General features: G+C 44.0%; 1 protein-coding gene across 1 annotated transcript in view; it reads left to right on the top strand.

Annotated features, from left to right (window-relative positions):
• Positions 1–15,504: 15,504 nt before the first annotated feature.
• The window catches only part of TGM2 (transglutaminase 2), a 62,064-nt gene continuing 56,721 nt past the window's right edge, over positions 15,505–20,847 (top strand). The window contains exon 1 of the mRNA XM_036749481.1: positions 15,505–15,701. Within this exon, the coding sequence (XP_036605376.1) occupies positions 15,692–15,701 (10 nt within the window). The 5' untranslated portion in view covers positions 15,505–15,691. The remainder of the gene's footprint in view (positions 15,702–20,847) is intronic.

The following is a 20,847-nucleotide window of genomic DNA, read 5'->3' as shown; positions in this document are numbered from 1 at the left end:
GATAAAGTTTAGTGATCAAAGGCAATTTTTAAAAATGTCACTAGTCACATGAGAATAGATGGACAACAGACAGCTCAACTGCCTTCAGACCTGGATCCCAGTAGATTGTGACTGGCAAATGAAAAGGACACGTTGGTGGCGATAGTTCTTTTGGGGAAGAAATGGAAACACAAGTATAAGACCATGCATTCTGCTCTTTAGTGAGTTGATACTCAAATTGGGTTAAGCAACAGTGGGTCCAAATGAATGAATGAGTGAATGAATTCTCATTTTACAAAAGAGTGAACTAATGCCCAGAAGAAGGAAATTACTTACATTGGGTTTACACATTGAGTGGGTGGCAGATCTCCTGGATGGAGCTAGGGGAATAGATATTGACTATAGGAAGGCTGGTAATCGTTCCACTCTACTGTGTGAATGAAAAAGACAGAGAAGATCTTTCCTGGTATTTCCACCTTTCTTGACATGTCACATATATCAAATTACCACCTCTATGACTTCTCAGATTAAAAGCTCCTTCCCTAGGCACCATTCCCCCATATGTGCAGTCTTTCCGTAGCAGATATTGAGACAACTAGGTGGCTCAATGGATAGACCACTGGGCTTAGAATCAGGAAAACTCAAATTAAAAACTGGCCTCAGATACTAGCTGTGTGACTGGTCACTTAACTTCTGCGTGCCTCAGTTTTCTCATCTGAAAAATGGGGACAATAATAGAATTCACCTCCCAGTGTTATATGGAGGATCAAATGAGATGACAATCATGGAACACTTAGCACAATGTCTGGTAAGAGTTATATAACTGTTGGCTATTATTAAATATAAGCTCCTTGAGGGCAAGGACTGTCTCTCTTTTTATATTGGTACTTTTGTGCTTAGAATAGTGCTTTATACATACTAGACACTTAATAAATGCTTTTTCATTCATTCATTTCCTGTTCCAGTTCAGATGGAAACTCCCAATGGCCAGCCATCACCACTGTTTCACAAGGGTCTGTTTTGCAATCACAAGTTCTCAGAGCTAGACCTGGACCTATGGGGACATATCCAAGCTGAAGGTTTTCGGTGAAGGGGAAACTACTCTCTTCTATGGCAGTCCATTCCTTTTATGCACAGCTCTAAGTTGTTCCTGATATTGAACTAAAATCTGCCTCAGCAAGTACCACTCACTGTTCTTAATTCTGTCTTCTGGGGCCAAGTCAGCCAGCCTAATCTCTCTTCTGTATGATGGCTCTTCAGGGTCTCGAAGACAGTGATCACGTGCACCCTCAGTCTACAAAGGGTTTGGGGTCTGCTGGTTTTCTCATCAGGGCCAGATGCAAGCAAGGGTCAAGAGGAGAGTTTGCATGCTACCCTCAGCCTCCTCTTTCTGTGCTGCCCCTCCTCCCAGTAGCATCTCCTGCTCTGGCCTCCTCCAGATGCCCAATGACCTCATGCTGCTTCCCTGGGACCTAGGAGTCTCTGGAGGGGCTATTGCTGTGACCAAATGCTGCATTTCTGTTGGGCTCATGACTAAACGTAAGGCGACGAAAATTTTAGAAAATCACCCAAATCTCTATCCTAAACCCATCACTTACCATCATGATAACAACAATAATACCTATACCTTGGCAAGTCACCAAGATGACCTTGGGAGATGGCTGTTCATGATCTGCTTCTCACCTGTTATCTCATTGGATCTGCATAACAGTTCTGGAAGGGAGGCTCCCCATTTTACAAGAAGGTACACTAAGGCTCCTAGAGGGAAAGATCATACAGTTAATAAATGGTCCAGATGGAACTCAAACCCAGTGGTTCTGCACACATCCAAGAGAGGGAAATTATTTGCTAAGAAAAAGTCTGACCCTTAGTCTATACTGCTTGAAACCGCCTTGGATGGAGGCAGGACATCAAACCTGACTATTTTCAGGCAGCTGTGCGGGTGTGGTGGGCAGATAGAGCCATGGTAACAACCCTGGGGACTGGAATCCTGAGCGATGATGGCAAGAACTGGGAACCAGAGCAATGACAGCACGTACCAAGTACATTTGGTGTACGGACTTTTTGTGTTTGGAGATTAGAAAGGGTTTAGATTACAGAGAATTCCAGTCCCCAGACCTTGCTTTTTCTTAGTCCTGTGAATTGTGTGGACTATGCAGGTATCCCAGAAGAAAGATTTCTATTGACCTTCAATTCTTTTCCCTTCTGGTGGGCCAGGCTAGTATGAAACAGGGATCAGGACCTTGGGAAGACAAGGACTCTCCAAAAGAAGATTTTCCTGGATTTCCCTTCCAAGGGGTAAGGAGTCATGTCATGGGCTTCAACCAAGTTTGTTGATTTAGAGCTGGAAGGGACCTTAGAGGTCATCACATCCAACCCTTTCATTTCACAGATGAGGAAACTGAAGCCCAGAGAGGTTATGGGACTTACCCTTAATCACTCAGCTAGTGAGTATCTGAGGTGGGATTTGAACCCAGGTCTGAAGGTTACTATACAGGTCCGTGCATAGGACCCATAGACCCCGAGTACTTTCCTCTTGTGGGAGGCCTCAACCCTACCCTGGTTCCAGGTTAGACAGAGCAGGAAAGTTGTATTGACTGTTTATGTGTTCAAGCATGAGTCCTTTATGTTTGTGTCATATTTTGTCAGGTGGGTTCCAAATGTGAAATCAAGGTGTCAGACACTGTAGAGGGTCTCAGGAGCCACATAGAAAAGAAGGATCTTGGGAAAGGGGTCACAAGTGGTCTTTGATATGACTTCTTCCCCCTTACTCAGCCTGCCTCCAGCCCCTTCATAGTGTAAGGTCACAAAGAAGGTAGGGCCATATACGGGAAAAAACTTTGGGCTTGGAATCAGCAGTCCTGATGTCAAGTCCCAGTTCTGCTATTGAACCTTGGGGATGTCTCTTCCTCTCTCTGAGCCTCATCTTCCTCCCCTGTGAATAGAAAGGGTTGGACTAGGTAGTCTTTAAAGTTCAGCCCTGATATTCAATATTCTAAGGACCCATGCAGCTGAGAGGGCCCCTCTCTTGAAGGAATTGGCAGATAGGAGGGAAACTTGGAAACATCAGTTCTAAAAATTAAAAAAAAATTAAGTCATTTATTATAAAGATGTAATATGAGAAGTTAGAAAGATGTAATATGAGAAGTTATAGAACATATCCTCTTTGGCATGGCCAATGGACAGAGCTACCCTCTCGCTCTTAGGGTCCAGTACGTTGGCAGAAGAAGGGTGGGGTCAATCCACTGCTGGGCTAGATCTCATGGTTGTGTTGGCGGGTTTGGCTGGCCACACGCTCCAATATGGACATGAGCTCCAGCTAACAGATCTCTGGTAGCTCACCACTGCAACCTTTCAAAGTTCACAAGATCATAGCCATGTCCAAAGTTCCTTTACCTAAGGCAAGAAAGCATAGGCACAGTTTAGACAGAAGCAACAGCAGGATGTCAAAGCCCCATAGCAACAGTCTTGGCAGGGAGATGAAGTCCTAGGCCTCTCTCCCACTGGAGGGCCTACAGAAGTCCTTGCCCCCTCACTCCAATGCAGCCAGGCAGCTTAGGAGAGGCTCGTTTTGGTGGGTTCCTTTTGAAAACAACCCAGTTCCAACTCAGAAGCCAAGTAAAATTTCCTTTCTTCATGCACCTTGTGGTTACCAGACCAGAATCAGTTACCGAATGAGACCTCTCAGTATTTTATGATGTGTGAATGGGGTTCTTTCAGGTGCTGAGGAAGGTCAGCAGTTGGCATTTTCTGGAGAAGGAGGGCATCTCTCAAACCACACCACACCCATCTACTCTGGCCTATTTATAAGACTAGAACCAAAACCAGGATCATAGGACCATAGATTTAGAACTGAAAGGGACCTTTGAAGTCATTTAAACCAATCCCCTTAATTTATAGATGAGGAAAATGAAGTCCAGAGAGGTTAAGCCATTTGCCCATGATCATATAGGCGGTAAACAGCAAATACTGCCAGAGAGGAGGGTTGTTGTTGAGTTCACTATTTCTTCAGACTTTTAATGTCACCTACAAGAGAGAGAAAACTCATAAGCAGGTGAGAATGTATACTCAGACTTTAGGAGCAGCCTAGACGGTCAATCAAAGAGAAGACTGGGGGAGAGGGTGGTCAAGGACAAGGAACCTAATGGACAGATCAAAGCAAGAAACAAGCTGCTCCCCTTCTCTTTGGCTAAGCTTCCCTACCTATTAAATGCAGATAACAATCCCTGCCCAATGTTCTTCACATGGCTATTGTGAAGATCATGGGAACAATGTGTTGGGGTTGCTTTGGAAAGATTTATATATTTGTATTTATTTATTTATATTTTATGTATAAAAGATTGTTATCATTATTATAACTAGAAGGTCCCCTAGAAATTTTTGGCTCTGGCCCTGAGCCTCAGTTTTCCTATCTGTTAAGTAGGCATAATAACCCTTGCCTTTCCCACATCTCAGGGTCACAATAAGGAAAGTGCCTTGTGAACCTTAAAGTATTATAGAAGTGACTCATAATTATCCTCCTCCTCTTATTCCTCCCCATCTAGTCCAATTTCCTTATTCCATGGCCTCCTTCAGATGCAGCCTCAGCCAGATTTTTTTTCTATAAAATCCAACAGATAGTTGATGTATCTCTTTCCTACAAAGAATGTCTAAAATTCAGTTTATCACTTCCTTACCTGAAACCAGCCCATCTTCCTGACTTCCTCACTTCTATGAAGGGGGCTTTGTAGGCATAAAGTGTGCTCACAAATGTAGAATAATGTTGGGGTGCTTTGCCTCCTTTCTCCTGCTCCTTTTCACACTACACATCAAAAGTTGGATCGGTTCTCTCCATATGCTACTCGAACTCACGTTCTCTGGTCCCACAGCAGCTCCCTAACAAAGGTTCTTACCACCCCTCCCTTAATTCTGGTAATAAGCAGCCTCCTTGCTGGTCTCCCTGCCTCCAGGTATTCATCTAGCCAAGTCATCTTGCATATGCTGCCCCAATCATCTCCCTGGAGCCGAACTTGGATCACTCGTGGCATTTCAAGGCGGCTAGGTGATCCTGGAGTTAGCAAGACCTGAGTTCGAATACAACCTCAGATGATTCTTTGAAGTCATTTAACCTTCACTGGCCTCAATTTCCTCAAATGTAAAACGGCAACTCTAATAGAGCCTACTTCACAGGGTTGTTGAGCGGTTCAAATGGGATGTTGGTAAAGTGCTTAGCATAGTGCCTGGTGCATAGTAGGCACTTAATAAATAACGTGTTTCCTTCCTCCTTGTGGTGTACTGAAAACAGTACTGATTTTGGAATCAAGAGAATTTTGGGTTTGAAGCCTTGCTTTGCCCCTAATTGTGGCCTTGGGCAAGTCGCTTGCTCCATGCTACAAGGTACAGCCTTCACTTGAGGAGAGAGAAAGACACCTTTCACATCTCCAGGATTTAGCTTCTTCATCTATAAAAGTCAGCCTAGATATTCTGTTTGGTCCCTGCCAGCTCTAAATCCAACGATCCTATATTCCCCTGCTCAGAAATCTTCAGTGGTTCCCCATTACCTACTGAAGAATCCCTAAACTACTTACCCTGGCATTCAAGGCCCTCCATAATCTGGGACCGCTTCATAGTGTGAATGGTAGGAGTGGATCACGTACTGAACTTGGAGGCAGAAAGAAATGGGTTCAGTTCCTGGCTCAGATACTTACTAGTTGTGTCATCCTGGGTAAATCCCTTAACTTCTCTGTGTTTCACTTTCTTCATTTGTAAAATGAAAATGGGGTGGGTTTTTTCCCTAGTTAACAAGTATTTGTTAAGCATCTACTATTTGCCACATTCTGGGGATAAAAGTACAAAGAATGAAGCAATGCCTACTGGAAAGGAGTTTACATTCCAATGGAGTTGGACTTGGTGGTCTCTGGGAGTCCGTTTCAGCTCTAAATCTGTAGATTTACACTTAAGTCCTATGATCTTCGAACACATAAATAGTGCTGCCTCCCTGTGCTCTCCATCTCAGTAGAACTGGACAACTCTTGGGCTCTTGACAGCATCTTGTGTTTTCCCACCTCCACACCTTGGCCTCTTCCCTAAACCCCCAACCTCCCTCTTCCACCTCCATCATAATCCTGCCCATCCTTTGAAGCTGACCTCCAATGCTTCTTCCTCCTTCAAGCCATTACAGATCTGTCTTCTCCCAGCGAACCTTTGTTCCTCTAACCTCATAGCACTTTACATTTTTCCTGCTTACTTGTCATGTTCTGTCCTGTTTTATGGCTATTTGTGTCCTTCCATGTCTGATCTCTCCTACTAGACCGTGAGTTCCTTGAAGGCAGACAGAGCTCACGTCTCATTTATCTGTTCCTTCTCCACAGCTCCTAGCCCAGGGATGGGCACTCAATGGGTACTCTTCCTTGAATCTAAATTCAGGATACAATGAAGCAGTTTCTTCTTCAGCATTAAATTTTTGTAAGGTAAGATCCTTCCTAGGACAATCTCATTTCTCTCAGGACTGACTGACTGGGGGAGGGGGAGAGGAATATGAGAAAGTTAGATAATATGCCAATTCAATTCAAAAAACATTTTTTTAGCTATTTAATTTCTTCTTTATTTTTTAAAGAACATTTAAAAATTAAATCTGTATAGGTATTGGGTGTACTTTGTTAGATTGACTTCCAAATATTTTATGTATTTCAATAAACATTTATTAAACTCCTTCTATGTGACAGGCACTAAGTGCTAAGTGCTAGGGATGCAAAAAGAAGCAAAAGACAGTCCCGGCCCTCAAGAAGCTTACAATCTAAGGGATTATATGCCAACAAGCCACATTTCCTAAGGAAGAACTCTCCAATGGCCAGCAATTTCAATCTGGAAATCCTGTCTCCTGAGCTGCCAAACAGGGACTGAATACAAGTCCAAAGCTGTCCTAGAATTAGATAGAACAGGCAGATATATAACCTCGGCTCTACCCCAACCCTGTGAACTCATGTGTTCCTCACAGTCATGTGAGTTAGGCAGAGTGGGGATGATTTCATTTATTTTGCAGAGAACATGAGGTCTAGAGAGGGAAAATAATTTGCTGAAAGTCACATAGCTCATAACTCAGAGTCATGTGAAAGAAGGTCCTAGAATCTAGAGTTGTAGGACCTGGGTTCAAATCCTGTAACTGATGCTTGTACCTGTGTGACATGGGGTAGGTAACTTGGCCTCCCTGGGCCTCAGTTTCCTCATTTATAAAATGAAATGGTTAGACTAGATGACCTCTGAGGTCCTTTCCTCCTCTAGTTTTAGGATCCTGAGAACATAGAATGTCACAGCTGGAAGAAACCTTAAAGATCATCTTCTGGGGTTCTGAACCTCAGGTTCATGAATTCAGCTTTGCCAGGGTAGGATTTGGATAACTGTATTTCAGCATAATTGGTTTCCTTTGTAATTCCACTTATTTTATTCTATGCATTTAAAAACAATGATTCTGAGAAGGGGTCCATAGGCTTTGCCAGACTGCCAAATGGGCTTGTGGCACAAAAAAGGGTTGAGAACCCCTGATTTACAAAGAAAGAAAGAGAAAGAATGCATACATACACAAATAATTTTAGCAGCTTTTATGTGGTAGCAAAGAACTGGAACCTAAAGAAGTGCCCATCATTTGGAGGATGGCTGGACAAATTATGGTTAATGAATGTGGAATACTATTGTACTATAAGAAATGATGAAGGGAACAGTTTCAGAGAAACTTGGGAGGATTTTTATGAACTGATGTAGAGTCAAGTGTGAAAAACTGGGAGAACAATTTCTACAATAAGAATATCATTGTAAAGACTCTGATCCATGCATCACAATTCCAAAGGACCCACAATAAAACATGCTACACACCTTCTGACAGGCAAGTGACTGACTCAGGGTACATGTGAAGACATTTTGGGGAGACATGGCCAATGTGGGAATTAGTTTTGCTCGACCATGACTATTTGTTACAAGGGATGACGCATTTTTCCTTTTCTTTTGTTCAACAGGGGAAGGCAAGAGAGAGAAAAAAAAATAGATTTTTTGTTTATTGAAAAAATTAAATTTAAAATAAAAAGAAAACATATAAAGGACTTCTGATCTGGCCCAACTTGCTCATCTTACAGATTAGGGAACTGGGGCTTATGTCAAGGAGTTGCCCAAGGTCACACAGCTTGTAAACTGAAGAGCTAGGATTCAAACCTAGGTTTCCTGACTCAAAGATCAGTGTTCTCTTCAGGGGCACTTCCCACTGGACCATTCTACGTTTCAGTTACTATAATCTAATTAGAGGAAATGAGCTGTGTATGCAACTAACTATAGCACAAAGAAGAATGTGAGGTGTGCATAGGAGAATAAATTATTCCAAGGGTTAGGAGAAAGAATACTTCATTTTGGCTGGGGGAAATCAGGGAAGGCTTCCTGGGAAAGGTGGCTTTCCAACCGTGCTTTGAAGGACTAAGAGAATTTTAACCAGTGGCTGTAGAGTATTCCAGGCAGAAGTATAGACATAAGCAAAAGCAAGGGGATAGAAAAATGGACGAAGAGATTTAAGAAGAGAGTGAGGAATTCAGTGTGGCCCAAGTATAGGTGGTGTGACGGGCCATGAGGTTGAAATCAGACAGCTGAAGTAGTGGGTGGAGAGCCTTAAATGCCAGGCTAAGGAGTTGTACATGTCTGCACTCTAGGCTGCTCAAAACAGACTGGTAAGTCCTAACATGTGGAACACGGTACAGAACTGAAGGGTTCGTGTACTCCTGATCTTCAGTGAGGCTCCACAAAGGGCAGCCTTGCCTATTGAAAGATGGCAGCCAAAGATGAAAATGGGAAGAACCTCATAACTCAGGTTGGACAGAATGGAAATATTGCCCACTCCCAAGCCATACTCCTCAAAATGACAGCCTAAGCAATACCACTCTGGAACCTCTTGATTTTTCAGGAATGGAGGCAAGACCGGCAGCCCTATACATATCTTACAGATGTGGAAGATGGGGCCCACGACAGCCACTCTGGCCGACACTGACAAAATGGAGAACGTTCACCTAAGTTCTTCAAAATGGCGCAAGACAATTTGCTTCATGTCTGCTTCAGGTCCTATTAGCCAAGTCTTTGACTCAGTCCCACCTGTACTTTAAGATTTTCCCAAATGTATGATACCATGCCTCCTTTTCAGCATGACAGTTTTTCAAATATGTGAAGGTAATCATTATTATAATCTCATTTTACAGATGAGGAAACTGAGTAAGCTCCAGGGAAGTACAAGGACTTTCTCATTGTCACACAGATAATAACTGTTGGAGCCAAGAGTGGCACCCAGGCTTCCTGACATCAAATCTGGTTCCCTTTCCACCACTCAGTGAGCCAGTGGGCAGAGCAGGGACTCTTCACCTAGCTTTTGTCTGGGTCCATGTACTACTTGCTCAAAATCACATAGAAAGGCAGTGGTGAAACCCAAAGGAAAATCCAGACCTCCTGTCTTCCAAGTCCATAGTTTGCTCCACCCCTATCCCTACCGTGCCCTTAACAAACAGGTGGGAGAGAGAGGCCCCTGAGCAATCATGGAACACAGCTGAATACACTTGTTTCGGGCAAACACTAACGGTCTACAGTTTTATGAGTCCTCTCTCTTCTGAGCCCACAGACACTGTGGCTACTTTATGAGAAGTTCGGAATGTGCCGGGGGAGGGATGCGGTTTGGCTCTCTTACTTTGGAGGTAAATCCATTGGCCAGGATCCAGATTCATACATGTGGGGTTCACCCAACACGGATCTCCCATTATGTCATGTCCGGGATCTGGAGTTTATTTGTGTCAAAACCTGGAACATTTTTTTTTAATGAATTACAGGGACGTGGGCCAGAATTTGCCTGGGGGATGAGTGGCTTTGTGATACAACCAAACAGCGACTTCTACTAATTTCAAGAAAAGAAAATGAAAGTTAACAAAGCTCTTGCCCAAGGAAAGAGAACTGAGTCTGGAATCAAAGGTTCTTTTGCTTGCTGCCTATGTGACCTTAGGCAAATCACTTAGCCTCTCTGGGCCTCAGTTTCCCCATCTGTAAAGTGAATAGGGTAAGTTAGAAGATGTCTTCAATCCCTTCCAGCTCTGAATCCTATGATCCTATGATTAGACTTTGTCAGAACATGTCCTAATTTTTAATTGGGAAAATATGGTTCCTATGAGCAGCTAGGTGGTACACTGGATAGAGCACTGGGCTTGGAATTTGTAAGACTCATCTTCATGAGTTCAAATCTAGCCTCAGACACTTACTAGTTGTATGACCCTGGGCAAGTTATTTAACGCTGTTTGCCTCAGTTTCCTCATCTGTAAAATGAACTGGAGAAAAAAATGACAAACCATTCTGGTATCTTTACCAAGAAAACCCCAAATGGGACTATGAAGAGTTAGACACAACTGAAACAACTAAACAAATGGTTCCTTCAGATGCTTGCCTTTGCCTCTCCCCTGCCTAAAGTCTCAGGAGTAGTAAGTCACTGAGGAAGGGCTGATAGGACATCCCCCAGCAGGGCATGGTGTAGATCTGGACCTGGAGCAGACCTTCAGGCACCCAGAGCTCACAGCAGAGCTAGTCCTTGGCAAAATCAGTAGCTCTGGGTTTGAGTCTCAGCTCTGTAATCCGTTAGCTATGAGACCTTGCAAGTAATGGGGCCTCCGTTTTCTCACATGTAAAATGAAGGGGTTGGATTATTAAAGATCCTTCCATCCCTAACTTTCTGTTTTCTGTGCTCTAATGTCCATATCCATTTTCAGCCTAAACATTCTACGTTCTAACATTCCTTCCAGTTCTGGCATTCTAAGGGCCCTTATAGCTCTGACATTCTTTGTTCCAAGGACCCTTCTAACTCTGTTGGCTCATTTTTGTTCTGAGGAATTGCAGTTCTGCTATCTTATTAAGTTATAAATGCAAAAAAAAGGCACCATCTCACCTCTTAAGCAGTGTCCATCTCCTCTTTCCTCCCCATTCTAATCATCCTCCCATTCCAGATAACTCTCTACTCTGGGTCATGTCTTTTTATCCCTATCTTAGTATTAATTGGAAACTAAGCATACTGAGTTCAAATCCTCAGCTCTGACACTTAATACCTATGTAGCCCTGAGAATCACTTTACCTTTATGAGCCTCAGTTTCCTCTTCTATAAAAATATGAATGAATAAATGAATGAATGAAAAGGCAAAGAATTATAAGGGATCAATACAATTATTATGTCAGTCACTACCTAGAATGTTAGGTGACAACTGAGAAAATTTCCATGGCTACCTAAGGTGTTGGCCTGAAATGCCAACATGTCAGGCATGATGACCCTCCCTCCCCCAGCTCTCCCCCAAATGCATTTTATTACGGGACTCTATTGTAAAGAACCTCAGAGATCATCTCTTCTAACCCCCTCATTCTGCAGGTAAGGAAACAGGAGTCCAGGTACTTGTCCAAGGTCATACAAGTAGTAAATAGCAAAACCTAGATTACTACTGTACTACACCACTTCTCACCCTCAACCCAGCCAAAAACTTCTTCCAAACTGGAAGCAATGGTGGAGTAACAGGTAACAACAGTCAACAGGCTGTTGTTTGAAAGCAAAAGCAGGCAGCCATTCTACCCCTTATGCTGGTCTTCCCCCTGCCCCGCCACCAACTATCATACCAAAACTCTGAACTCTAGACAGATTAATTTACTCCCTCAAGACACCCCAAATATTGGGCCCTCTTACCTAGCTTCATGGATATTAGACTACATAAGTCTTGAGTGCCTACTACGTACCCTGCCCTATGCTAAGCCATATAAGGACCAAAACCCCATACAAAGGTTTCTCCAAAATTATTTATTCCCATTTCCCCTGCCTCCAGTGTTGCTGGGAGCTAGCTAGCCCATCATCCTAAAGACCTAATGGTGTAATGGGAAGAATGCTAAGTTGGGGTCAGAGGATGTAGGATTGAATTCCAGCTCTGCTACCCACTGTCCATGTGACCTCAGCCAGATTCTTTCCCTTTTATGGGCCTTGCTTTCCTCATCTATAAAATGAGGAGTCAGACTAAATCAGGGTTCTTCACTTTTTTCTGTATCACAGACTCTTTTGGCAGTATGGCAAAACCAATGGATCCCTTTTCAGAATGATGTTTTTTAAATGAGCAAAATAATACAAAAGAAACCAATTAAATAAAAAACAAGTTCACAGAAACCAGGATAAAGATCACTTGATTACATGATCTCTAAAGTCCATTCTGTGACCCTTCTTATTTTCAGCTAGGCCTTTGCGAGAAGATCAGCCCTGACCATATTTTGACATTTGGGAAGGAGGCATTAGGGTACATTGAAAAGAGTGCTAGTTCTAGAATCAGAGCACCTGGGCTCCTGATCCAGTCTCTGATATTTGGAGTCTATATGACCTTTGGCTCAGTTTCCTCCTCTGTAAAATGACAGGGTTGGACTCGGGGTAGGAAACCTGTGGGCTCAAGGCCACATGTGGTCCTTGGGTGCAGCCTTTTGATTGAGTCCACATTTTCTAGAACAGATCCTTTTATTAAAGGGATTTGTTCTGTGAAGTTTGGATTCAGTCAAACGGCCACATTTGAGGACCTAGCAGGCCACAGGTGGCCTTGAGGCTGCAGGTTCCCCACCTCTAGAGATGGTCTCTGAGGTCCTTTTCAGCTCTATATCCAAGGTCTTGTGACCTTGGTACCAATACTTCACCACTATCCCCAACTTTCACTCAGTTCCCTCTGAACTCTCTCCCTCTACCCCATCACGACCTATTCTGAGATCAACCTCATTATCCTAAATGGAAGTGGGAACATCTGTTTCCTTTGCCCAGTGCCTGCATTCCAGCAGCCTGTTCTCTGATTCGGAGTGGGGAATGGCAGAAGAGAAAGGCGATGAAGGACTCTGATTCCTGGTAGAAGAATTGCTCTTATCAAGCCAAGGTTGCCGCCTTTTATTACCATTCAAAATAAAACAAGATAAGATTATGAGAGGTTTTAAAGTGATATGCAAGGCCAGAGGATGGAAAACTCATTTCCAAAGATTCTAATTACAGGGGAAATAGGCTGGAGTGGGGAGATGATTCCGATGACCTGGGTGAATTCTTTCCTTTTTGTAGAGAGAACTTCTCCAGAATCTTGGGCAAATGCTTTCAGTTTTCCCTTCTGACCTATTCCCACTGATGATGAGGTGAAGTAAAAATAGAATTCACTCATTTAGAAAATATTTATTAAGCACTTGCTGTATGCATGACCCTGAATTAGACAAAGATGAAGACACCAAGATGAAACCAGTCACAGTCACCAGTCTCAAAGAACTTAGGAGAGTCCAGAAGGGAGAATGGAACATGAGCACAAGTAGAAATAATAGAAATTAGACAATCAGTATCCTCCACTAATGTACTTCTCTGAAGCCTTAATGAGAAGTAGAGGTGATGCTGGACTTTCCAAGGCTATTCCAGGAAAATGAAAGTTCTCAAAGGTCCTACTAAGCTGTAAAGGCATGGACTTTCCATAAGCTATGTCTGTCACTGATGCGCAGGTATGATTAAGTGCTGAAAAACTCACCACCAGGTTGTTTGTGGGATGATCAATACTTCTGGACACAGAAAGTATCATCTATTAAGTTGTAGATGGATTATAGTCTGCTTTAGTGAAGGGAATATCTACATGGATGAAGTGCTAGGAAAGTTCTAGGAAGAAGAGATTCCTTCCAGCTTGAGGTAGGGAAGAACATCAGGGAAAGCTCCTTAAAGGAAGTTGCACATGTTTGTTGTATTGAGGATGCAACGATGAATCAGATTGAATCTCAACCTTCATGAATTGATGAACTCATGAGAATTGGGGCTGAGATGTGGATATACAGAAGCATAGATTTAGTGCTGGAAGTAACCCTAGAGATCATGTAGTCTAACCCCTTCCTTTTACAGATAAAGGAAACTGAGGCCCAGAGAGTAACTGTCCAATGTAATTAACGTCAGAGCCAAGATTAGAGCCCAATTCCTCTGACTCTAAATCCAGAGTTTTTCCCATTGTACTAAAATAATGCTAAATAAAAAATAATACAAATTAGAATAGGTTAAGTGTTAGGTGGGGGATATATGTAAAGAGCTTTGAAAGTTCTGAGTCAGGAGAAAGTCATATGGGGGATGAAGAAGGGGCACTGAATTTGGAGGACAACCTGAGTTTGAATCCTAGATAATGCCACTTACTAGCTCTATGACTTTGAACATACTGAGCCTCAGTTTCTTTCTCTGTAAAACAGAAAGGTCCTAATATTAAAGGCAGCCGGGGCTCTGTAGGCTGACTTCACAGTGTGCTTGTAACTGGCCCAGGAGGGCATGCTAGAACTTGGCAGAGTAACTTGCTCAGCTTACCCCTTGAGAAAGCGCTTCTGCAACCTTTCAAGCATTATAAAAAATGTCAGCTACTATTATTTCCACTACACCCTGAGAATTGCCTAGCTCCCATTCCTCCTCACAAAAACCTTTGAGGCAGTTATGTTATGCCTATTTTACAGATGGGGAAACTGAGGTGCGGGTCAGGGACAGGACTTGCCCAAAGTCACAGTCAGTTGGTGACAGTGCCAGGCTGATCCAAGGTCTCCTAATTCCTAGTCCAGTAGCGTCTCCACTCACCCTATGGCCCCAGGTAAGCTGCATAGACCTGGGCCCACCCACCCCCCCTGTGACTTCAAATGCACTCAGTCATAGGGGTAGGGCAAGACCAGCAGTCGACTGGAGCACACTTTTAAAGTCAGAAAAATAAGAACCGACTTCTCGCTAGATCAGCCGACTTCTCGGAATAGCTCAAAGCTTCGATCTAGGAGGATGGTCGCATTATAGGGGCTCTATTTCCAAACGCAGGGAGGCGCAATGTTCACGTCTTGATTGCTTGCTCACAGCATTCTGCCTTGCGGAGCTTCCTAACAAGCGGATAACTGAAGTCAGAGCCCCAGGTCTCTGACAGGAGGGAAGAGGAGGCCTCTGGAGCGGTCAAGCGTCCCTCCAAGTTTCACCCTTTCCCTAATCCATTCGCCCCCATCCCCAAGCCGTAGGGGCGATCCAGGACCAGCACCCACGGAGAACACCTACACTTTGTGGGAGGGTTTGACCGTTTCATTGACTCATAAATTCACGGGTAAGAGGAACCTTGGAGGCCATCTAGTGCAACCCCTTCATTCTAAAGATGGGGAAACTAAGGCTTAGAGACATGAATTCACTTGCCTAAGGTTGCACAGCGAACCGCAGAGCCGGGATTGAAATTCAGGTCTTTAGGCTCCAAATCTCAGGCTTTCGCCACTACGGTGTGCTGCAGGAAACTAGGGATCTAGATCTAGGACGAAGGAGGGGGTCCGTCCGTGACCATTGTCTGGGGTTTGACTGGGGAAGCAGAGGGAGTAAGAGCGCCCGGAAGGGGAAGAGGGGAGGGGGTTCTCCGATTGGGAAACTTTCCTGGAAGCCCTCCGCCTCCACTTGGCCTTGGCGAAGTGGGTGTGGTTTCTACTCTGTCCCCCTCCCTCTCTGACTTGGACTCTTACGTCCCACCTCGGGCGGATGTTGGGGGAGGGAAGGTTGGTCTCCCGCCAGCCCACCGGGGGTATAAATGTGCTGCCCGGGACAACTCAGACAGCCGTTGGCTTCTTCTGCCCGCTGCTGCTGGTGCCGCCCGTGGGTGCATCCTGAAGCGCGTGTTAGCTCTGTCCCAGACGAATCCCTGAGGAACTCCGAAGAACCAAGAACATGAGCAAGGGTGAGTGTCCCTGGGAGCCAACTGGTTGTCCCTGCATACCCGAGAGGGTGTGAACCCCAGGAGAACTGGACAGTTCCCGTTCTCCCAACAGCGCCTGCCCATCTCGCCTCTGCCCCGCTCCAGGACATTAGCAGAGGCTCAGGACACTGGAGACCTAGGCAGTGCGGGGTAAACCAGACGGGCAGTGGCTGGCAGTGTGTGGGCTCAGAATTTTAAACTCTTCCTCTTATTCTCTGCAAGAAAAAAAAAAAAATCTTAGTCTCTAACCGAGCTCGAAATCCTTTCTAGTCCTGCTCCTACATTTTCCTGGGGAGGACGGAAAAGGTACAATCACACCTGTTGTAGATGTCAGAGCCAAGACTCCCAGGGAGGAAGTACTCCAGCCCCAAACTAGTGCTCTCAGGGTTGTGAGGAACAAACAGTAATAAGGTATAAAGCCTGATGGGAACTTTCAAGATTATAGAAATGTCAGCCACCGTTATTTCACTTCCCTCTGAGGATGCCCTAGTTCCTATTCCTCCTCACAAAAACGTTTGAGGCAGTTATGCTATGCCCCTTTTACAGGTGGGGAAATTGAGCTGCAGATCAGGGACATGACTTGCCCAAAGTCACAGTCAGTTGGTGACAGTGCCAGGCTGATCCAAGGTCTCCTAATTCCTAGTCCAGTGCCATCTCTACTCACTCAGTGGTCCCAAGTGACCAGACCACTAGAATACACCAGCACTAACAGAATTGGGGGAAAACCCGACTCAATGTCAGTAGGTCCAGGTTCTGACCCTGGCTTTGCTACCAATTATCTGTGTAACCCCCAGGTAAGTCTTTTGCCCCTTCTCTGGCCTTCAGTTTTCCAGTTAGTAAAACAGGAAAATAATATCTACCCTGCTGCGTCCCAGAGCTGCTATGAAGCTAAATGAGGGAACAGAAGCACAGGTTACCAGTTTTTGACCGAAGGGACCTGAGAAGTCATTTAGAATTTCTCTCCCATTTTATAGATGAAGAAAATGAGGCTCTGGACCTGGGAGGTTAGGTGAGCTGCCCAGTGTCACACAGGTAGCAAGAGCGGGATGTAAACAGCACTGTGCTGGCAGAACCAGTATCTTCTCACCACCTCCTACGTGTCCTGCTCCATTCTAACTAGTGCACTAGGATCCAAACAAGGGATCCCATGTACCCTGCAATGGAAAGAGCCCTGGATTTGTGCTAAGGAGGATTAGATTCAAATCCTACTTCTACGTGTGTGACCCTGGGCAAATAACTTCTTTCACCCGGGTCTCAGTTTTGTCATCTATAAAATTAGGGACATTGGACATTGATCTTTAAGATCTCTTCCAACTTTAAATACTATGAAATAATCATTTGAGGGCTAGTGATGTCATAGAGTGCTTTCAGCCATTCCCCCTGCCCAAGAGGCAGCGTCCTCTGATATCGCTCCTGGCCCTAACTTACTGCCAATGGGGGGCTAAAATAGCTCTCTCAGAGCATCTGTCATCTGCTCCAGTACTGCAGATATTCATGGGGTGAGAACTAGGAACCCAAGACTTCCCCTAGGCTTCAACTCCTTCCTGTTAGTGACCTAGACAGAGCTGAACAGGCTGAGGGGAATTCCCAGCAGCGCCAAGTCCTTCAGAGAGAAGGATGGGGCTGAGGAGTACTCAGCTCTATGTGGGACTTTGGGAGGAAGAAGTGCTGATGTAATCAAGAGACATGTACACGTGGTATCCTGGATTTAGAACTGGAAGGGATTTGAGAGACCATTGAGTCCAACCCCCTTATTTTACAGATGAGGAAACCAAGGCTCAGAGAAGTACTTCAGATCAGAAAGAACAGTATGAGCCCATGAATAAACATGCATTTCTGCAGCGACTTTTATTCCCCAAGGATTTTTGCATTGTATTAAATTAATCAGTAAATATTAAGTACCAACTGTGTGCCAAGCACTGTATTAAGAGCTGGGGTTATAAAAAGAGGCAAAAACAATCCCTGCTCATTAAATTGAAAAGTTTTTTGCACAAACAAAGCCAATGCAACCAAGATTAGGAGGACAGAAAACTGGGAAGGATAAAGGCCTCATTTCTAAAATATATAGAGAACTGAGTCAAATTTGCAAGAATACAAGTTATTCTCCAATTGATAAATGGTCAAACGATATCAAAAGGCAGTTTTCAGAGGAAAAAATTAAAGCTTCTATGGTCATATGAAATATGCTCTAAATTACTATTGATTGGAGAAATGCAAATCAAAACAACTCGAGGTACCACCATATCACACCTGTCAGATTGGCTAACATGTCAAAACAGGAAAATGATAAATGTTGGAGAAGATGTAGGAAGGTTGTTGGTGGAGCTGTGAGCTGACCCAACTATTCTGAAAAGCAATTTGGAACTATTCCCAGAGGGCTATAAAAATGTGCATACCCTTAGTACAGCAATGTCAATTCTAGGGCCATTTCCCAAAGAGATCATAAAAATGGGAAAAGGACCCACATGTACAAAAATATTTACAGTAGCTCTCTTTGTGGTGGCCAAGAACTGGAGATCGAGGGGATGCCCATCGATTGGGGAATGGGTGAACAAATTGTGGCCTATGAATGTAATGGAATACTATTGTGCTATAAAAAATGATGAACAGGCAGACCAGAAAAACCTGGAAAGACTTGTATGAACTGATGCTGAGTGAAGTGAGCAGAACCAGGAGAACATTATACACAGTAACAGCCACAGTGTGACTGATTTTGATAGACTTAGCCCTTCTCAGCAATGCAATGACCTAAAAACAATTCCAAAGGACTCAGGAGGGAAAATTCCACCCACATCCAGAGAAAGAAATATGGAGTCACAATGCAGAGTGAAGCAGACTATTTTGTTTTGTTTTGTTTTTCTTTCTCATGGATTCTCCTTTTCTTCATAATTCTTCTATACGACATGACTAATGTGAAAATATGTTTAATAGGGATGTGTATGTAGAACCTAGATCAGATTGCAGGCCATATTGGGGAGGGAGGGGGAGAAAATTTGAAATTTATGGAAGTGAATTTTGAAAACTAAAAATAAATTAACTAATAAAAAAGCCAATCACTGCTCTCAAGGAGCTTACAATCTAATGGAGGAGACTATCGTTCTATCCCTACAAGAACCTCATGAATGACACAGAGCCTCCATCATGCAGATGAGGAAACTGAGGACCAGAGAGGGAAAATGGCTTACTCAAAGTCACATAGCAAGGTTGTAACCCAGCTGGGACTAGAACCTAAGGCTCCTGACTCTCAGTCAAGTACTCTAGCCTCTACCACACTGCTTCGTGGTCCAGTGGAAAGATCCCTGGATGTGGAATCAGGCAATCTGAGTTCAATCTTACTTTTGTCATTTGCAGCAATGAGTCTTTGGGCAAGTCCCTTAATTTCTCTGAGTCTCAATTCCTCAGATGCAAATGGAAGGGTTGTACTAGGTGATCTCTAAGGTGCCTTCCAACTCTAAACCAATGAACATCTCCAGACATGGAGAAATGTGTATATTAATTAGAGGCAGCTAGTGGCAGAGTGGATCGAGCACTGGGTCTGGAGTCAGGAAGACCAGAGTTCAAATCCAGCCTCAGATACTTGTAATAGCTATGTAATCTTGGGCAAGTAACTTAACCTGTTTTTCTCAGTTTCCTCAACTGCAAAATGGACATAATAATAAGACCTATTTATCAGAGTCGCTGTGAGGATCAAAATGAGATATTTGTAAATAGCATACTGCCTGGCATATAGTAGGTGATACATAAATGCTTATTCCCTCCTCTCAATAATGTTAACATAATACCTAATACAACTAACTATTGGACATGCGTTGATAATGTTAATAATTGTCAGACTGTGAGCTCCTTGAGGGTACAGACTTCATTTGCCTTGTTAGTATAGTGGGAAGAGAATGGGAGCCAGGAGACCTGAATTTGAATCCTAGCTCTCACGTTGGCTGGCTGAATTACCTTAGACTCAGAGTCTCAGTTTCCCCATCTGGTAGAATAATTACATTTTGAGAAAAGCATTTTGTATATAGAAAAGCTACATGCAGCTGTGAGTAGCACTAATGATCCGAAGCTCACAGATTTAGAATTGGAAGGCCATAGGGGTCATATGGACAAACACGTACGATAAGGAGCCTGAGACCAAGAGACAAAAGTGATGTGCCCGAAGTCATACAGCTGTTAACCAGCAAACCCAGGACTGAAACCCAGACCCTCTGGCTCCAAATTCAAGTGCTCTTTTTAGTACTTCTTAATGTAGACTTAGCTAGGAGCTGCTTATTCTTCTTGAGCATAATTACTTACATTACTTCATTCCTTATCATATTCCTGCATGAGTATTGTTGATGAACAGAAAATAAGAGCCAGAGAGGTTAAGAAACTGCCCCTGCCCACCAGTACAAGCCAGCAGTGGAGTTAAGATTAGAACAGAGCTCCCTTGGCTGCTGGTTGAGCATTCTTTCTATTATACCCTTCAACCTCAAAGGTTTGCGTCGGTTCCCGACAGCCCTCCAGATTCAGAATCTCTCTCCCCACCCAAAGGAGAAAAGTGGCCCCTTTATCTGCCTCCCAGCCAAAGTAGCAATAAGTCTTTCATCAGGAGGGCTGAAAATAACCCCTGGAGGCAGCCACCACCCCCAGACTCCCTCACAGCTTGTTTCCAGGGATAGAAACTTAGCTGGGTGAGGTTTGGACTGTTCAGCTCAGAGGCTCCAAACCCCTCCTCTCTGGTCCTGCCTAGACTTGCTAATGGCCAGGTTGCAATTAATTGCCCACACAGGTGTGGTCTCCTCAGACTGAAATCTGAGAACAGAGAATGACTTCCTTGGTTAAGAAGAGCTGTATCCATACAGAGGACCAGCTAAATCCTCTCTCACCCCTGGCTCTCTGCCCCAGCCGCAAAGTTTCTTGTGTATACGGTTATTCATAACAATGAGGGCTTAGAACTCTCCAGCCCTTTTCGTTTACTTAACACTCTCTGCACAAAACCCCTGACACCAGAGAATGGAAAGTTAAAGAAACAGCCATATCTAGTAAGGAGAGTGGTATAGTGAGAAGAGGGGAAGCTAAGTGGTACAGTAGGTAGAGAGCCAGGCCTAGAATCAGGAAGACCTGAGTTCAAATGTGGCCTCAGACACTTACT

This window comes from Trichosurus vulpecula, chromosome 3 (genome assembly GCF_011100635.1).
Source record: "Trichosurus vulpecula isolate mTriVul1 chromosome 3, mTriVul1.pri, whole genome shotgun sequence".
In the NCBI taxonomy this organism is placed as follows: domain Eukaryota; kingdom Metazoa; phylum Chordata; class Mammalia; order Diprotodontia; family Phalangeridae; genus Trichosurus; species Trichosurus vulpecula.
The sequence above is the reverse complement of the archived record's forward strand: the minus strand, read 5'-3'. Positions and strand labels throughout refer to the sequence as shown.